General features: G+C 33.3%; 1 protein-coding gene across 3 annotated transcripts in view; it reads right to left on the minus strand.

Moving 5' to 3' along the window:
* The window catches only part of LOC140984130 (uncharacterized), a 31,957-nt gene extending 20,507 nt beyond the window's left edge, over window positions 1-11,450 (minus strand). Inside the window, exons 1-3 of one of the 3 annotated variants that reach the window (XM_073451347.1) lie at window positions 10,925-11,450; window positions 7,891-8,617; window positions 1,132-7,118 (exon numbers count right to left, since the gene is read on the minus strand). In XM_073451347.1, the coding sequence (XP_073307448.1) occupies window positions 1,132-7,118; window positions 7,891-8,617; window positions 10,925-11,256 (7,046 nt within the window). In that variant the 5' untranslated portion in view covers window positions 11,257-11,450. Of the gene's footprint in view, window positions 1-1,131; window positions 7,119-7,890; window positions 8,688-10,924 lie in introns of all 3 variants that reach the window. The other 2 variants (XM_073451365.1, XM_073451356.1) reach the window with 2 other exon arrangements.
* Between the last annotated feature and the right edge of the window lie 6,390 nt (window positions 11,451-17,840).

Consider the following 17,840-nt stretch of genomic DNA (forward strand, 5'->3'; position numbering starts at 1 on the left):
CAACTTATAACATTATTCATTTATAAAACAAAATTTTGTGTAATGTTTTTCAAAACAAAATTCCATTGCTAAAATATAATATAATGTTCTTTATTAGATTTAGATAATATAATATTATAAATTTCTCATGTTAATTCTATAAATTTAGTTTCTTGTATTATCATAAACGGGAGTGTTATTCAAAAAAATTAAAATAAACATAAAAATCAAGAGAATGATAAAAACTAATCTGATATAATTGATATCTTGTCCTATTGATCAATATTTTTTACCATAAAATTCCCTCCTAGCTCAAAGTTTTGGTTCCGCTCCTGCTATGATATATGGAATGAGTAATGGAGTATGAAAAACAACACATCAAATTGAGTGTGGCCAAGAAGCGAACACAAAAGGTGAATAAGTTAACAAGAATGATTTGCAAGAGAAAGGATGCGGTGGCAGCTATTAAATATAACACCAGAATTGATTATTAAAGGTTGTATAGAAATACTTAGCATAAAAAGCATGTACGAGGAAGTAAGAGAATACATTTAGTAAATCAAATAAAATGAAAGAAGCCTAAAATTCCCTTGTCAAGAAGTTACTAAGTTTATATAACTTTTCGGATATAGTATTTTCAGCGAGAGCACGCTACCGAAGAAAGATGTATGTACTTGATTTAACTGTCTGGACAAGTGTGTAATGATAATGATATTCGATAACTTTATATAAACCTTCACAAACTAAATGGCTATAAAAAGACTGGTGAAGAACTTCTCCGTTATTCGTAAAAAAATTATATAATTCAACGATCATCAAAACAAGCTTAAGGTTATATTGGACATCCAAGCTGCCTGTAAGCTTTATGCATTGAAAAAACAAGAGAATTCATGTTTTTTAGCTGCTTTTCCCAGGCTCATGTAAGTAAAAGATGTCTCAAACTTCCACTCTATTTTTTTCATGACCTATTTGTGTCCCTACCGCTCCGGTACTCAAGCGTTGAAATTAAAAAAAATCAAAAACATGCACTCAGAAGAAAATATGGAGGCATTCCCATGGGGCAATTTATACAGCCCAACAAGAATTGTTTAGAAATTTAATTTTTAAGTGCAATTATTTGTGGTGGTGAATTGAGGAAGTTGAGAAACACACCTGATTGGTTCTTTCCAAGCACCATCAAGAGCCTGAACAAAAGGTATCACAGAGAACAATGCTATGCAGCTGTTATCCTCCTCAATCAAGAACCTAATATCAGACAGAATGCCTGAGAGAATGCCATCCTGGAAAATGAATTGTGACATGCGAGAAAGAACATAATCTTTGTAGAAAACCACTCTCGATGGTTCACTGATCCCTAAATATGTTTTCAGTATCATTCTTTCTTTTTCTGAATCCAGTTTCACAAAGTCATCACCTAAAAGATCTTCGTGTATGGATACTGGTTTAAGCAATTTGGGCGATCCACTAAGGGACACAAGCTTTTTACTTTTGAACACTTCAAACATTGGAATGCTCTTAATGATATTAATGTGAGTGTTACTCATAGAGTCTTGAGAGAACCATTTGGACTGGAGAATAAAACTCCTAAGCTCATGAAGTGCCCCATCGGTAGCATCACCAAAAAGCTCCTCAATGTCAACCACCATACTGTTTGCCGCTAGTAGTGCATTTAGAACACCCATTGCAGAAGATGACTGCACATAATGATTCAACTGGGAGTGTTCAATTGGAATGTCGCGTCTCAATATAAGACATCCAGCTCTATGCAATAGAGCAGACATGTTTTCGCTCCACCCGCCATCTCTTATCACCTTAGAATTTTCAACAAGTTGCATTAAATAATTGTTTTCAACAGGTAAAATTGGCCAGTTTGAAAACAAAGATAGATCTTCACAACATGATCGCAGATAACTCCATAGAAGCCTAACCCATTCCATACTGGGATGGTCTTGATTACCAGGAACCCAAGTCACTTGCTTAGCATAATGCCATTCTGATGGAAGTAATCTGATAAGCAGTTTTTCTAGCATTGGACATGTCAGGAAATAAATGTTAAAATCTTCACTTTCAGCAAGAAGACATAACTTTTGAAATAGGTAGTCGGAAATCCTCGCATCTACCAGTTGATGTGGGATTGAATGCTTGAGAAGCATGTGTCCATCCCCCAGTGCAACATAAATTTGATCGCTTGACCCTCTTTTCTCTAGCTTAGCAAATTCATCATTTGAAAGAGGTATCAAGGGTAACCCGTAAAAACTTTTTGATGTTGCTGGAGTTTTTATATCAAGCAAACAGTATTCCAGAATTAAGAACATTGCATCTCTATTGCTGAATTCACGTCTCCTCCTTATCAAAAGAGTTCTCAGCAACTCAGGTGTGAGGTAATGCAGAGATGGGATGATGTCCTTGAATTTGTCAACAATCTCCTTTTGAACAATAGCCACAGGTAAACCAGCATCAGACAATGCATCTAAAAGTTCCCAAGCTTTATGAAAAGTATGATCAGGAAAAATAGCTTGCTTGGTCGAAATCCATCGTCCACCTCGAGTTTTAGTGTACAACACACAAAGATCCCTATTAGAAATATAATGGTAAAGGCTCCTCATCAATGATGTCCAAGGCTCAAAACCTGCCTTTGTTGGCCAATAGGAAAAAAATATATTACCTGGGCCCAATTCCAAAGCCAGTGTCTCAAGAAGGTGACCATAAGCTGGTGCAACAACTTCTTCAAGTAGGTACATGTTCCAGTCTGAACGCATCTTCCCACCCCCCACCATGTCATCACCAAACCATATGTCCCTCCGATTTGATGACAACTCAAAATAGGCATTGACGTGAACGGGTAGACCAGTACTGATTGGAAGTGGTAAGAAGCAAAAGGCACGACCTTCAAAATTGAATATTTCTGGGCTAAAGGCTAGAGGAACCTGCGGAATGTCAGCAGTATTTGGAGTAGACTCTTCATAATTTTCCCCTCTCTCCGTCGAATTTTTCCCAATCTCAACTGAGTTGATAGGTGTGGCAACACAGGCCCAGGGAACAAATTTGAAAAATTTCTTGTCATAGGTTGTTGATTTAATTCGGCAATGGGAACCTCCAAAGCATTCGCTCATTAACCACAGGTTTGACCTACACCCAGAAGGGTTCTGTTCAGACATGATAAGCTTTTGAGACCTCCATGGAACATCTGAATTGATAGATTTGCTCAACCTATTAAGGAACTGATCCTTGCTCAATTTATCTTGCTGATTTCCATACATAAAACTAAAAATGTCATTAAACGGATTTTTTCCGGCTTCAGGTTCAATAACACATTTCTTGCCAACATGGTGTAATAACTGCATGGCGCTGTCAGGCCCTTCTTTGACATAAACGGATACTGTTTGCACATTTCGAAGGAATAGCAGAGTCTCAGAAACAACTTCGGAAAAGGAAGAAAAAAGTGATAGGACATCAGCAGGTGCACATATTTCTTTTTTTATTTGGCTTCTAGAGGCAGCACTTGAAGTCCTAAGGGCAAAACGGAAAAGCGTGCCAGGAAATGGATGTTGCAGATCGCATCCAAAGAGCAGAAATGGAGAAAATTGATCAGGAAAATGTTCCAAAATTTTTCTACCTACAAATTTTATTCTGAGGCCAGGGTGAGAAGCAGAAATTCCTGGCAAATTGCAGGCATGAGGATCAAACATAACAAAATTTTCCCCAGAAACAAAAGCAGGAATGTCTGTAAAGTGATAAACACAATTAAATCCAAGCCCAAATCTTCCAATTGCAAGTGGCTTCTCAAGTTTATTTTCCTGGCCTATGCGTGAAATAGCATAGAGATCTTGGGAACTGAATACAGAGTCGTTAAAACAATACAAAGCTGGCCCCTGCCAATCAGCCATTTCGCGAGACAAAAGAGATGAAGTGCCATGATTTGTTTTGTCTAGTAAAAACACCACACTGGAAGCTCCAGCATCCTCAGCATTTTGCACCAACTCAAAGAGAACTGATGGCCCGTCAGCATACATTTCAAGAATATGCCTAAGTCTAGTTGTTAGTGCTTCATGCTGCCCAAATGCTTCAGCAGCTCCAGACAAACTCAAATTCATAGAGTCGGAACTCTCTGCAAGCAAGATCCTCCGGAAGGATCGTACTCCAAGTTTTTCAGCAACATCATGAGAAATGTTACCGTGAACAAATTTGTGAATAGTTTGTTTAGCACCCAATGAAATTGTGGTACTACCAAACAAATTGTCACAGCCTTCAGAGTCGAGCAACCAGGGAGCATCGTTATACACTAGATCCGTTGCACTATATAGTCTGCCCGATACATCTGGAAGATACAGATGTGCTTGATCCTCTTGAAAGTGAGCTTCAGCAAGATGATGAGCAATAAATACAACAGAACTAATTTCCTGAGAATCCAGAGGAACAGTACCCTTCTTCATGGCCATTCTATATAATATATTTGCATAATCAGAAGGCCTCAAACGTTCCTGAATACCTAGTTCCAGAAATAAGTCACTGAAAGCAGCTAAATCGATAGGCATGACACGTATATATGGAGCCAAATTAAGAGGACCATTAAGGACAACCTCACTGGAGGTGGCAAATCCATCTCCCACCCAAATCCACCGGCAACCTTCTAGAACTGCCTTTACAATGTCAATCTCATCAGAACCAAGCAAAGACATCAAGTTAGAGTATATCCTTGGCATTGCCAAAGCCAGTTCTTGCCGAAGAATAGGATCAGATACAATCTCATTATTCTTACCAAGCTCAAGCAGCTGGGCAGCAACTACACTTCCTCCAGGAGGGTTAGACCAGCCAAGTTGGTAGGATAATGCAGAAGAGGAGCATTCTCCATCAAGTATCCTCATGCTGGCAGAAACAAGCCACATGTCCGAGTATGGCCGCACAAGTTTGGGGGGAGCAACCATTGATGAAGCTGTGGGCCACGGTAATGAAATGTGAGGTGGAGAAACACGGACGGGGCACCATGAAATAAGCCTAAGATCATTCCAGAATTTTTCTAAGTCAGATTTGAATTGACGAGATTTAAATGCATTTGCAGCTCTTAAAAATATTCTATTAACTGTTCCTTGATCATCAGCTGGTGGATCAGGTAGCCACTTGAATGCATTCACTTCCAAATATGAAAGAAGTATCTTTGCTTTTGAGTTAGCATTTTCCTGATTTTCATGCATTAAGCGTTCCACATGCCGAGCACTTTCTATGACCACCTCGACAGACACAGTCCCCTTAAGACCCAAACCTTGTAGCATGTCCAGAATTCCTGAGTCACGAAATTTCCCAGAAGGAAAACTATCAAAATCCTCTAGTAAAGCACACAGTTCCTCATTCCGTGGATCATATAGACTAGATGGTCTTTTAAGATCCCCGCTAACTGTGGGTACAAATGCAAAGGTCATCAAGATTTCTTTGAAGGATTCATCCTCGACACATAATTGAGGTAAATCTTGAAGAATCGATAACATGACACTATCCCGCACATCAATGTTCAAGTTCTTTATACTATTCAAAACATGAAGCTTATAGAACTGTGTCTTCTTCATTCTTTCGATTCCATAATATCTCCTAAGCAGTTCTTCTTCAGTGTTTGACAAATTACAGAGAAATTCATCGCAAAACAAGCACTCTGGACTATCAAATGGGGGTATGTATTTACGAGGGTTTATCAAATCTGAATGCTTGGAAGTTTCAGAAGATTCTCCACCATACACTCTATAAATTGGAAGCCACTTGCTATTTCGTATGAGAGAATCATCCATTTTCTTTCCAATAAACCATGACGGATTTAGAACAAATTGCCGAAGCACATCTCTTTCATTTGCTTCCAAACATTGAAGAAGCTGACTAATGCTATAGTTAGAAGACACGTCAAAAATTGAATCTAAAACACCTTCACCATCAGCATCATGCACATAGTTAGCCAAATCTGCGTGTTCAATGCGGTAATTGTTGTTCAGTATCTTGCACCCTAGCTTGACAAGAATGTGTTGCATTTTATCAGACAATTTCACCACATTAAGCATTTTTTTCTGCATAGAAGGCCTACACAAATGCCCAGTCCGTGATGGTAGTATAGGCCAATCTCCAAAAAGAGATAGCTCTTCACACTGCTCCCTAAGATAATGCCAAAAGTGTAAAAACCAAGAAGAAGTTGGGTGAGAAGAATTGGAACACGGATCCCATAAAACGCTCGTCTTATATTTCCATTCACCAGGTACAAACGCAGAAAATAGTTTAACAAACTCATTTACATTAAAAACAGCTAGATTTGCTCCCGAGACATTTGCTATTGCTGTTAATCTGCATAAAAGGTTCATCGGAATACTCCCATCTATCAGCCTATCTGAGATTCGTTGAAGGAGCACATATTCTAGCTCACTGCAAATAAAATATGTAATCCCTTCTGTGGATTTGGAAATTGGTCCAAAATCACCATTTGCCAATGGAAACAAAGGCAGGCCAGATGCACGACTCCCAGCATCAGTGTCAACCAAGTCTTCAAAGCAATATTCCAACAGCATAAGCTTCCAGGATTTGCTGATTACATTCAAATCGTCGCAATTTCTCAAATACTGACGTACTGAATCAGGAGTAATAACTTTTTGATCACTGGCAGTTGTGGAATTCAATATCATATTAAATAAATCACTGGGTAAAGGAACAGTAGGCATTCCAAGCTGGACAAGAACATCACCAAGTTCCTTACTTCCTGAACTTTCGGAGTCATGAAGAAATGCTTCCTTAGGTGAAATCCATTTCCCACCTTCCACCTCTGAATATAAGACAGGAGACTTCCTGATACTCCTATATATATGCTCAACTAACAAATTCCATGGCTCTTCAAATAAACCAATAGGCCACAAAGAATAATAATTTCTTGTTGGACCCAGGAGTTGTTGTATACCAAGAAGCAGTTTATTGAAACAAGGAGCCACAACATCTTCCAGGAGAAGCCTGTTCCAGACGGACCGAATTTTTCCGGATCTGTCCATGTCATCTCCGTACCAAATCCCACGGCGATTCGAAGAAACCTCAAAGTATCCATTGATTTGCACATGGAATCCAGTTTTCACAGGCAATGGGAGAAAACAGAATGCCCGTCCTAGCTTCAGAATATCATCCTGTCAAGTTTTACATGAAAAAAAGACTTGTTTAATTGGAGAAAGGGTCCAAAAATCAGTACATGCCTTTCCTGCATTTTCTCCAATGAAAGACAACAAAAAACAAAAAACAAAAAACAAAAAACAAAAAACAAAAAAACTTCTATGGGAACAAGGTTGCTTATCAAATCCTCATTACATATTGGAAACTTATGCACCAAGATATATTTAATACAGTAGCAAATCAAGACATTAGATCTAAAAGAAAAATAAGTATCATTCAGCTCTAGCACTTCATTTGCCCTCTAAACTGTTAAAATATTTAAATAATCGAGAGCAAATATTGTAGCTTCAAACATTTTCAAGAGATGACAATCTATTACTGCAGCCCAAGGCTCGATGAGCTACATCGTACAGGTTATTTCTAGACGTGATTCTTAATCAGCACACTAATCACCACCTAACAAACTCTTCAACCATCAATTAAATATGTGCAGGTAGTAATTAAAACAATGGAAGGCACAAGTAAATCCACATATTATTTGCCCCCCAAAAAATTGAAGAAGCGTGAAGCATTCAAGTTATTCAACAAACCAAACCCTGTATTTGTGATAATAAATCCCAACCAAAATGCATAGGGAAGAACAAAAAACTAAGTGTCGCATACATAATTTAACAAGAACCCCAAAGAATTTCATGTACTTGTAAAGGAGCAAGAGAAAAATCCCCAGAACAGACAGTTACAGAGATTGAGAAATATCACCCAACATCTAATTGAGTTACTAAGAATTACGTCAAGCAAATCATCTGAAATGCATGCTGCGACTGATCCCCAAGGCAATAGATGTAAGTCATAATCCTTTGCCGCAGAAGTTGAGAAAGAGCCAATCCTACTGGATGGTGAAGCCATCATTTGCACCACAAAAAACCTATGTGTCCTTTTATATGAAACATCATCAATCACAGCCTCACTCAAGAAGTCCAATGAGAAGTCAGTCATCCTGAAATCAGAATCATTTGTTGATTTTGAGAATCTCATAAGAGCCTGACGATGCCCCACCACTTTTTCATCAGTCGAATCAATGCAGCACGAAAACAACTTCCTTGGTTCAGTTGTGCCTTCTTCCCATACATACATTTCTATGGATAATACACATTTAAGAAAAAGCAGTGATAGAATTCCTTCCTCATAGAGCTGACTAAACATGGAAGATAAATCATCTTCAAGGTACACTTGTTTCGAGAGCTGACTTTTTGCAGCCTGATCTGCATTCCTCAAGGGAAATCGAAATAAAGTTCCATGGAAAGGATTTTTCATGTCACATCCAAAAGCACAATATGGAAGAAATTGATCTTCATACAGCGAAATCGCTGAGGAACTAACATACTCAACTCGTTTCCCAGGATTAGCCGCCGAGATATTGGGAAGATAAGCACTCTGAGGATCAAATAGAACCACATATTTTCCACTTACAAAAGAAGGCAAGTCAGTTAAATGGTACACCGAGTTGAAGCCCACCCTGGAAACAATGAAATTAGAGATGATCCATTTCAAACAGAACAAAGAGAATTCAGCACCAAACTGAAAATCTGCAAAAACCATAATTACCCATTGTAAAAACCAAAGTAAATACAAAGAAGTATCTCCTAGTTCACCAGTAACTACAAAACGATTTATGAGTATATAAAGTTGCCACTTATACAATGTAATTAGATGCAAAAAAATAAAAGTCACGAGAAAATAGAATAGAGCGTCAACATTTTGTTACAGAGTTGTGCAACTGATTATGTGGGATACAATTACCTATATTTTATTCTTTTTTTGGCATGCGACAGCCCAGCAGAAGTCTGGATCTGTAAAGTGGGGTTCTGATACGGGCTAACCCTAGTCATGCTTGAGCTGTTTCTAAAAGCATTTGCCCTACCTCCAAGGAGGTGAGCATGCCTTGTGAAGAAATGGAAGTAAAATATCCTAAACAATCCATATGGAATATGAACTAACCAGATATTAATCTTCAAGATAGCTTAATTCACCCATGACTCGATCAGAACATCAAATGTTCATTGTTGGTACTTAATCTGAACATCAACCATCGAAGGCTTCGATGGATAAGTAGGGGAATTATAAATATTTAAGACCCAAAAAAAGAAAGAAAAAGAGGATGGAGTCCAAAACTGACTTCGATGCACTAATTGAAAATGACTTGAACTATTTGAGGATTACAAAAATACCAAACAGAGCACAACGGACAAAAGTGATCGTGTAGCCAATGCAACTAGCTAGAAATTAACATGTGGATAATGATTGTGATATTTGAGTTGAACAATATTTAATTTCAAGGGTTTTATCATGTATTAAATTCTAATGATTTCTTCTTTTATTGATATTCTAGACCGTAGATTGTTCGCCCACATCAACGTTAATCAGAAGTGAATTGGAATCATATCGTTAATCAAGGTTCAAAAATTACCATGATACGTTATTAACATGTAGAACTTGCAATTGTTCTCAATCCAAAGGTTTTAAATAAGACATTTCCACCCTGATGTGTCAATTATAGACGGTCCTATATAGTTAATACATCTGAAACATAACAGGCAGAAATCATTAAAAAAAACTCCATTTAGTTAATTGCTGATTGTCAGGTAACCTATATCATTCTAGGTAAATAATTGTGCTGAAAGTGGATATCTAAGTTGGGTTGTCATCTCAAAACACTGGCATTAAGCACACGTATCCTACAATTGCACATTTAATAGTTACTAACAAATTTTGGTTCTCAGAGATCAATAGAGAGGTGAATTCTTTCAACAAAAAGCCACTGAACACCTACAAATGTTTGATCTTCATCTCCCAACTCCAGTTTTCATTCCTTAACATAAAATCAAATAACAACACTTCCTTTTCAGTCCTTTTTCCCAAAAAATACATTTCTCAGTTTCTATGCTTCCCAAAATAATCAATACATTATGTTCAATTTTCCACCTCTTCCCACCAAAAAACCCAATTTATCATATGATAGTTCAATATTTGAACTAAATATACAATATTTTAAAATTTAATATATTTTACTCCAATCATCATACACACAAATATACATTCGAACATAACTCAATAATATTAAGCAAACCAATTTTTACATTATTTGGCATGCAAAATAATAAATGTATGCTTAGAAAATAATATCAAAAGTTTTTTTTTATTTTCAAAAGCCATTTCTCCTGACACTTCCCTAAACATAAAATAAGACCATGCTAATCGGTCTTCGGCATTTCATGGCCTGACAAATCTGAGTCCTAAAAATTAAATAAAAAACTTAAATAAATAACTTTTTTATAGGAAAATATCATTGCCTTGAATAATCTCTCTTCAAAGATTCTCAGTATGTCTCTTTCAAATGTAGGAACTAAATATTTGACCAGATCGGCCGTATATTAATGCATTGAAATATTCATTAGTGTGGATGGTAGAAATTCACATTCTATCAAGCACAAAGTTGCAACCTTGCTCATTATCAGCACAAAGCAACAGCATGTCCTCATTTTCAATGTCTAATAGAGGCAAAGGTCAACGCAAGCAATGCCATCATCAATATGATCCTCAAAAGCATATCGATCACGGGCAGGAGGTAAATCTACAACCATAAATACCGCACCGGTCTTCCACAACCACGAAAGCGTACAAGGAAATGGTAGAGAAAAGGGGCATATGGACACAATACACTTGGTTATATATAATCAACATTCAATACACACACAAAAAAACCCGAACTCGAGCGCTTCTCTCTAAATAGAATAGCTTTTATAAACTGAATTTGCGGGATTACCCAAATCGACCAGTCTTCCAAGCCTGAGAATGTTTAGAACTGCCGCCAATCCTGGAAATACTGAGGAAATCGTCTTCGGTGAAGACAGCATCGTTGTACGCCAAAAGCGCGGGGCCCTGCCACTGAGCGAGAGAATCAGATAAGAGAGAGCCGGTGGCATGGGTCCTGCGGTCAAGGCAGAGCGAGACTCTGGTGGCGCCCGCGTCGTCGGCGTTCTGGATGAGCTCTTTCAGCACGGTGGTGCCCTCCGGGTAGTTCAACAGAACCTCTCTGATCCTGCGCGTCAAATCCACCTTCTGACCAAAGTCTTCCAAAAGACCCGGCGATTCCATTCCCGCCGATGATGGATCGGAGATTCCGACTCAAAATTCACAACATCTATCAAATTTTGAAAAGAATTTGTAGCCCAGTGACGGATTTAGAATTTACTGAAACAGAGAAATTATATTATGCGTATATATGAATGGCATCAAGTCAATGTTCGTCTTTTCCATTATCACACATACTCTTCGGGCTGGAATTTTGGCCCTCCGGTTTGCAGGACTTTATATTTATTTGTTTAGGAACTATGTATTTATTTGTTTAGGAACTATGTATTTTTTTAATTACAATTATAATTAATGTGAATTTAGAGAAACATACATATGTCTATGATTTATTTAAGATTCAGTACCCATCAATTTTTTTTTTTGTATTTTAATTCCTGACAAAAGACAACTTAGTTTTTACTACATGTTTCATGCATTTTTACCTTTTTACCCTTTTAATTAATAAAAAATTATAGAAATACATATTTTAGTTGGTTATCTTCTCTTTCCACTCATCATTACCTATGTATTTGGTTGATATGTATATTGAATTTAAATATTTTTATTTTAAAAAAAAAAAACAAATTCGAAAATAATAAAAAATTTTAAAATACTTGATTTAGTAAATGAAATACTCAGAATGTGTATTAAAATAATAAATATTCGAATATGCAACGCAAGTTCACCGAATGCTCGCATTTCCATCCAAGATCTGTTTGAATGACATGTTCATTTCATTTAATTATTTTTTTTATTATTAAAAAAACAAATTCGCAACTAAACATTGAACTTTTTCAAATACTTAGTTTTACTTGCGAATACCTAATTTCAATTTTAAAATACTTGATTTGGTAAATGAGATACTCAAAATAGGTATTAAAATACTGGATATTCGAATATGAAATGTAAGTTCACCAAATGCTCGCATTCCATCCAATATGCATTTGGATGACATGTTCATTTCATTTAATTATTTTTTTTATTTTTTTAAAAATAAAATTCGCAACTAAGCATTGAACATTTTGAGGTACTTACTTTTATTTGCGAAATACCTAATTTCAATTTTAAATACTTGATTTGGTAATTGAGATACTCATAAAAGTTAATAAAATACTTGATATTCTAGTAGACAATGTAAGTTCATCAAGTGCTCGCATGTCTATCCAAGATGCATTAGATGACATTTACATTTAAATTAAATATTTTTTTATTTTTAAAAGAAAAATAAATTCGCAACTAAGCATTGAACTTTTTGAAGTACTTAGTTTTACTTGCGAAATACCTAATTTCAATTTTAAAATACTTGATTTAGTAAATGAAATACTCAGAATGGGTATTAAAATACTGGATATTAGAAATGCAACGTAAGTTCAACAAATGCTTACATTTCCATCCAAGATGCATTTGGATGACATGTTCATTCATTTAATAATTTTTTATATTGTTAAAAAAACAAATTCGTAATTAATCATTGAACTTTTTCAAGTATTTAGTTTTACTTGCGAAATACCTAACTTTAATTTTAAAATACTTGATTTTTTAGATGAGATACTCAGAATAAGTATTAAAATACTGAATATTCGAATATACAATATAAGTTCACCCAGTGCTAGCATTTCCATCCAAGATACATTTGGATGACATGTTCATTTCATTTAATTATTTTTTTATTTTTTTTAAAAAAAATTCGCAACTAAGCATTGAACATTTTGAAATACTTACTTTTATTTGCGAAATACCTAATTTCAATTTTAAATACATGATTTGGTAATTGAGATACTCATAAAAGTTAATAAAATATTTGATATTCTAGTAGACAATGTAAATTCACCAAGTGCTCGTATTTCAATCCAAGATGCATTTAGATGACATGTACATTTAAATTAATGTTTTTTAATTTTTTTTTAAAAAAAAAACAAATTCGCAACTAAGCATTGAACTTTTTGAAGTACTTAGTTTTACTTGCGAAATACCTAATTTCAATTTTAAAATACTTGATTTGATAAATGAAATAATCAGAATGGGTATTAAAATACTGGATATTAGAATATGCAACGTAAGTTCACCAAATGCTCACATTTCCATCCAAGATGTATTTGGATGACATGTTCATTTCATTTAATTATTTTTTTATTGTTAAAAAAACAAATTCGTAACTAATCATTGAACTTTTTCAAATACTTAGTTTTACTTGCGAAATACCTAATTTTAATTTTAAAATACTTGATTTTTTAGATGAGATACTCAGAATAAGTATTAAAATACTGGATATTCGAATATGCAACGTAAGTTCACCCAGTGCTCGCATTTCCATCCAAGATACATTTGGATGACATGTTCATTTCATTTAATTATTTTTTTTATTTTTTTTTAAAAAAAATCGCAACTAAGCATTGAACATTTTGAAGTACTTACTTTTATTTGCGAAATACCTAATTCAATTTTAAATACTTGATTTGGTAATTGAGATACTCATGAAAGTTAATAAAATACTGGATATTCTAGTAGACAATGCAAATTCACCAAGTGCTCGTATTTCTATTCAAGATGCATTTAGATGACATGTACATTTAAATTAAATATTTTTTAATTTTTTTTTTTTTAAAAAAAAAAAAAACAAATTCGCAACTAAGCATTGAACTTTTTGAAATACTTAGTTTTACTTGAGAAATACCTAATTTCAATTTTAAAATACTTGATTTGGTAAATGAAATAATCAGAATGAATATTAAAATACTGGATATTAGAATATGCAACGTAAGTTCACCAAATGCTCACATTTTCATCCAAGATGCATTTGGATGACATGTTCATTTTATTTAATTATTTTTTTATTGTTAAAAAAACAAATTCGTAACACAATCATTGAACTTTTTCAAGTACTTAGTTTTACTTGCGAAATACCTAATTTCAATTTTAAAATACTTGATTTGGTAAATGAGATACTCAGAATGAGTATTAAAATACTGTATATTCTAATATGCAACGTAAGTTCACCAAGTACTCGTATTTCCATCCAAGATACATTTAGATGAAATGTTCATTTCTTTTAATAGTTTTTTAAATTGTTTAAAAAAAAAAAACAAATTTGCAACTAAGTATTGAACTTTTTCAAGTACTTAGTTTTACTTGCGAAATACCTAATTTCAGTTTTAAAATACTTGATTTGTTAAATTTGATACTCATAATGAGTATTAAAATACTGGATATTTGAATATATAACGTAAGTTCACTAAGTGCTCGTGTTTCCATCCAAGATGCATTTGGATGACATGTTCAAGGACTTTTCAGCAGCCACAAAGCTTTGAAAGAGAAAAAAGGCTTAGAGCAAAGATTTGAAGATTTCCTGACAATGTTCTTCGAGAGAATAGCCAGTGATAGAAACGAGTAGCATAATCCGTGGATTTACAATTTACAAATAAATATGAAGTCGGATACATGTCGATAGTCATAGTCCAGTAGGTTGAAAGCTATGGGATTTAATAAAACAACATGCGATTCACCATTGATAAATAATTAAAGAGATTTAATTATTTTACCGAGTTGAATTAGTTTAGCATAGCTTGAGAGGGCGTGTTCAATTGGATATGAAATCTCGTCGAAAGCATAGATAATTGTCGAACGGATTAAGTAGATTAGCGAGGGGTAGGTGAACCGAGATTCCCAACAAATTCATTTCTCATCGAACTTTAATCAATCATTCTAGCTTATTTATTTCATCATTTAATCCTTGAACCATTTCATTGAGTTTTATTTAATAATCGTAGTAGTAAAAAATCATCTGAAGTATCGCTGCTAAAAATTGAATAACTGAGAATAATAATTGAGAAATACAGTTCTTAGACAATGAAAGTGTAAATCAAGTATATGTGAAATTATGATTAGTAATTATTTTTACCAATTTAGGTAGCACGTTTTTTATTCACAAATCTCATCATAAAAAATTATTCAATATTATCTTCAAATTATATATTTTGACATACTCAATCGAATTTGAGTATTTAAAAGGTAAAATCAAGTGTTTGTGAAGTCAAATTATGTATTATTTGTATTAAGTTAGTTATCACATTTTTACTTCACGAATATCATCATCGGTGTCACTTTATATTAACTTCAAATTATATATTGTATATGAGTATTTACGAGGTAAAATCATGTATTTATATATTCTAATTAGATATTCTGTGTACCAATTTAAGTATCATATTTTAACTTCACAAATGACACAATCAAAAGTCACTTAATATTACTTGAAACTTAAGTGTTTTCTTACACATTTGAAGTATTCAAATAGCCAAATCAAATATTTGGAACCCGAAAATAGGTATTTTATCGATCAAAATAAGTAATTTTTCTAATTCAACAATGAGTGAGAAACTGTGTTTTTTCAAAAATTAGATGACATGAATAAGTCATCTTAATGCATTTTTGATGAAAATACCAACAATTATAGAATTTATTGTGATAGTTCGAAGATCCAGTATTTTCTTACACGTTTGGAGTATTCAAAGAGTAAAATCAAGCATTTGGAACTCCAAAATAGGTATTTTGTTGGTCAAAATAAATACTTAATCTTATTTCATGATGAGTGATGACCTATGTTTTTTTTTAAAAAATAAAATGATATGAATAAGTCATCCTAATGCATTTTTCATGAAAAAGACCAACAATGACTGAATTTATGGTGAATGCTCGAAAATATAGTATTTTCTTATATATTTGGAGTATTCAAAGAGCTAATTCAAGTATCTGAAACCCCATAATAGGTACTTTGTATGTCAAAATAATTATTTACTTTTATTCCATGATAATTGAGAAACAATATTTTGTTAAAAGTATATTTTAAATGGAGAAAAATGATATAATTTTTGTGGATAAAATAATATATTTATTTAAATAATAAAGGGTAAAAACATAAAGTTTGCTTTATGGATAGTTAAAACTAAATGTATAGATTTGTCAGGTACTGATTTCTAATTAATTATGGGTAGGTACTGAATTTTAATTGAACATGTCATCCAAATCTATCTTGGATGGAAATACGAGCACTGAGTGAACTTATGTTGCATATTCGAATATCCAGTACTTTAATACTCATTCTGAGTATCTCATTTACCAAATCAAGTATTTTAAAATTGAAATTAGGTATTTTGCAAATAAACTAAGTACTTGAAAAAGTTCAATGATTAGTTACGAATTTGTTTTTTTAACAATAAAAAAATAATTAAATGAAATGAACATGTCATCCAAATGCATCTTGGATGGAAATGTGAGCATTTGGTGAACTTACGTTGCATATTCTAATATCCAGTATTTTAATACACATTCTGAGTATTTCATTTAATAAATCAAGTATTTTAAAATTGAAATTAGGTATTTCGCAAGTAAAACTAAGTACTTCAAAAAGTTCAATGCTTAGTTGAGAATTTGTTTATCTTTTAAAAATTAAAAAAAATTTAATTTAAATGTACATGTCATCTAAATGCATCTTAGATAGAAATACGAGCACTTGGTGAACTTACATTGTCTACTAGAATATCCAGTATTTTATTAACTTTTATGAGTATCTCAATTACCAAATCAATTATTTAAAATTGAAATTAGGTATTTCGCAAATAAAAGTAAGTACTTCAAAATGTTCAATGCTTAGTTGTGAATTTTTTTAAAAAAAATAAATAAAATAAATAAATGAAATGAACATGTCATCCAAATACATCTTGGATGGAATGCGAGCATTTGGTGAACTTACATTGCATATTCGAATATCCAGTATTTTAATATCCATTCTGAGTATCTCATTTACTAAATCAAGTATTTTAAAATTTAAATTAGGCACTCGTAAGTAAAACTAAGTACTTGAAAAAGTTCAATACTTAGTTGCGAATTTGTTTTTTAAACAATAAAAAAATAATTAAATGAAATGAACATGTCATTCAAATGGATTTTGGATGGAAATGCGAGCATTTGGTGAACTTGCGTTGCATATTCGAATATTCAGTATTTTAATACACATTCTGAGTATTTCATTTACTAAATCAAGTATTTTAAAATTGAAATTAAGTATTTCGTAAGTAAAACTAAGTATTTCAAAAAGTTAAATTAGTTGCGAATTTGTTTTTTTTTTTTTTAAATAAAAATAAAAAATATTTAAATTCAATTTACATGTCATCCAAATGCATCGGGAATGATGAGTGGAAAGAGAAGATGACCAACTAAAATATGTATTTATAAAAAGGTAAAAATGCATGAAACATGTAGTAAAAACTAAGTTGGTCTTTTGTCAGGTATTAAAATACAAAAAAAAAATTGATGGGTACTGAATCTTAAATAAATCATAGGCAGATGTATTTTTCTCCAAATTGCCCTATAAATAATATATGTGATTTTATTATATTTTTATTGTACCTTTCATTAAAACACATCAATAATATCACGATTTACAATAGTTGATGATCACGAAAGATAATCACTGTTAATCCAATCGAAACTCGGATTTAATTGCTTCATGTGCTAGACAATGAGTTACAGCCTTTCATATGCTTTAACGAAAGAAAATCGAGAAAGACAAAATTGTTTGAATTTTGACAACCAGAATTCCTTCTAATAGA

The sequence above is a fragment of the Primulina huaijiensis genome, chromosome 1 (genome assembly GCF_012295235.1).
Source record: "Primulina huaijiensis isolate GDHJ02 chromosome 1, ASM1229523v2, whole genome shotgun sequence".
NCBI classification, from domain to species: Eukaryota; Viridiplantae; Streptophyta; class Magnoliopsida; order Lamiales; family Gesneriaceae; genus Primulina; species Primulina huaijiensis.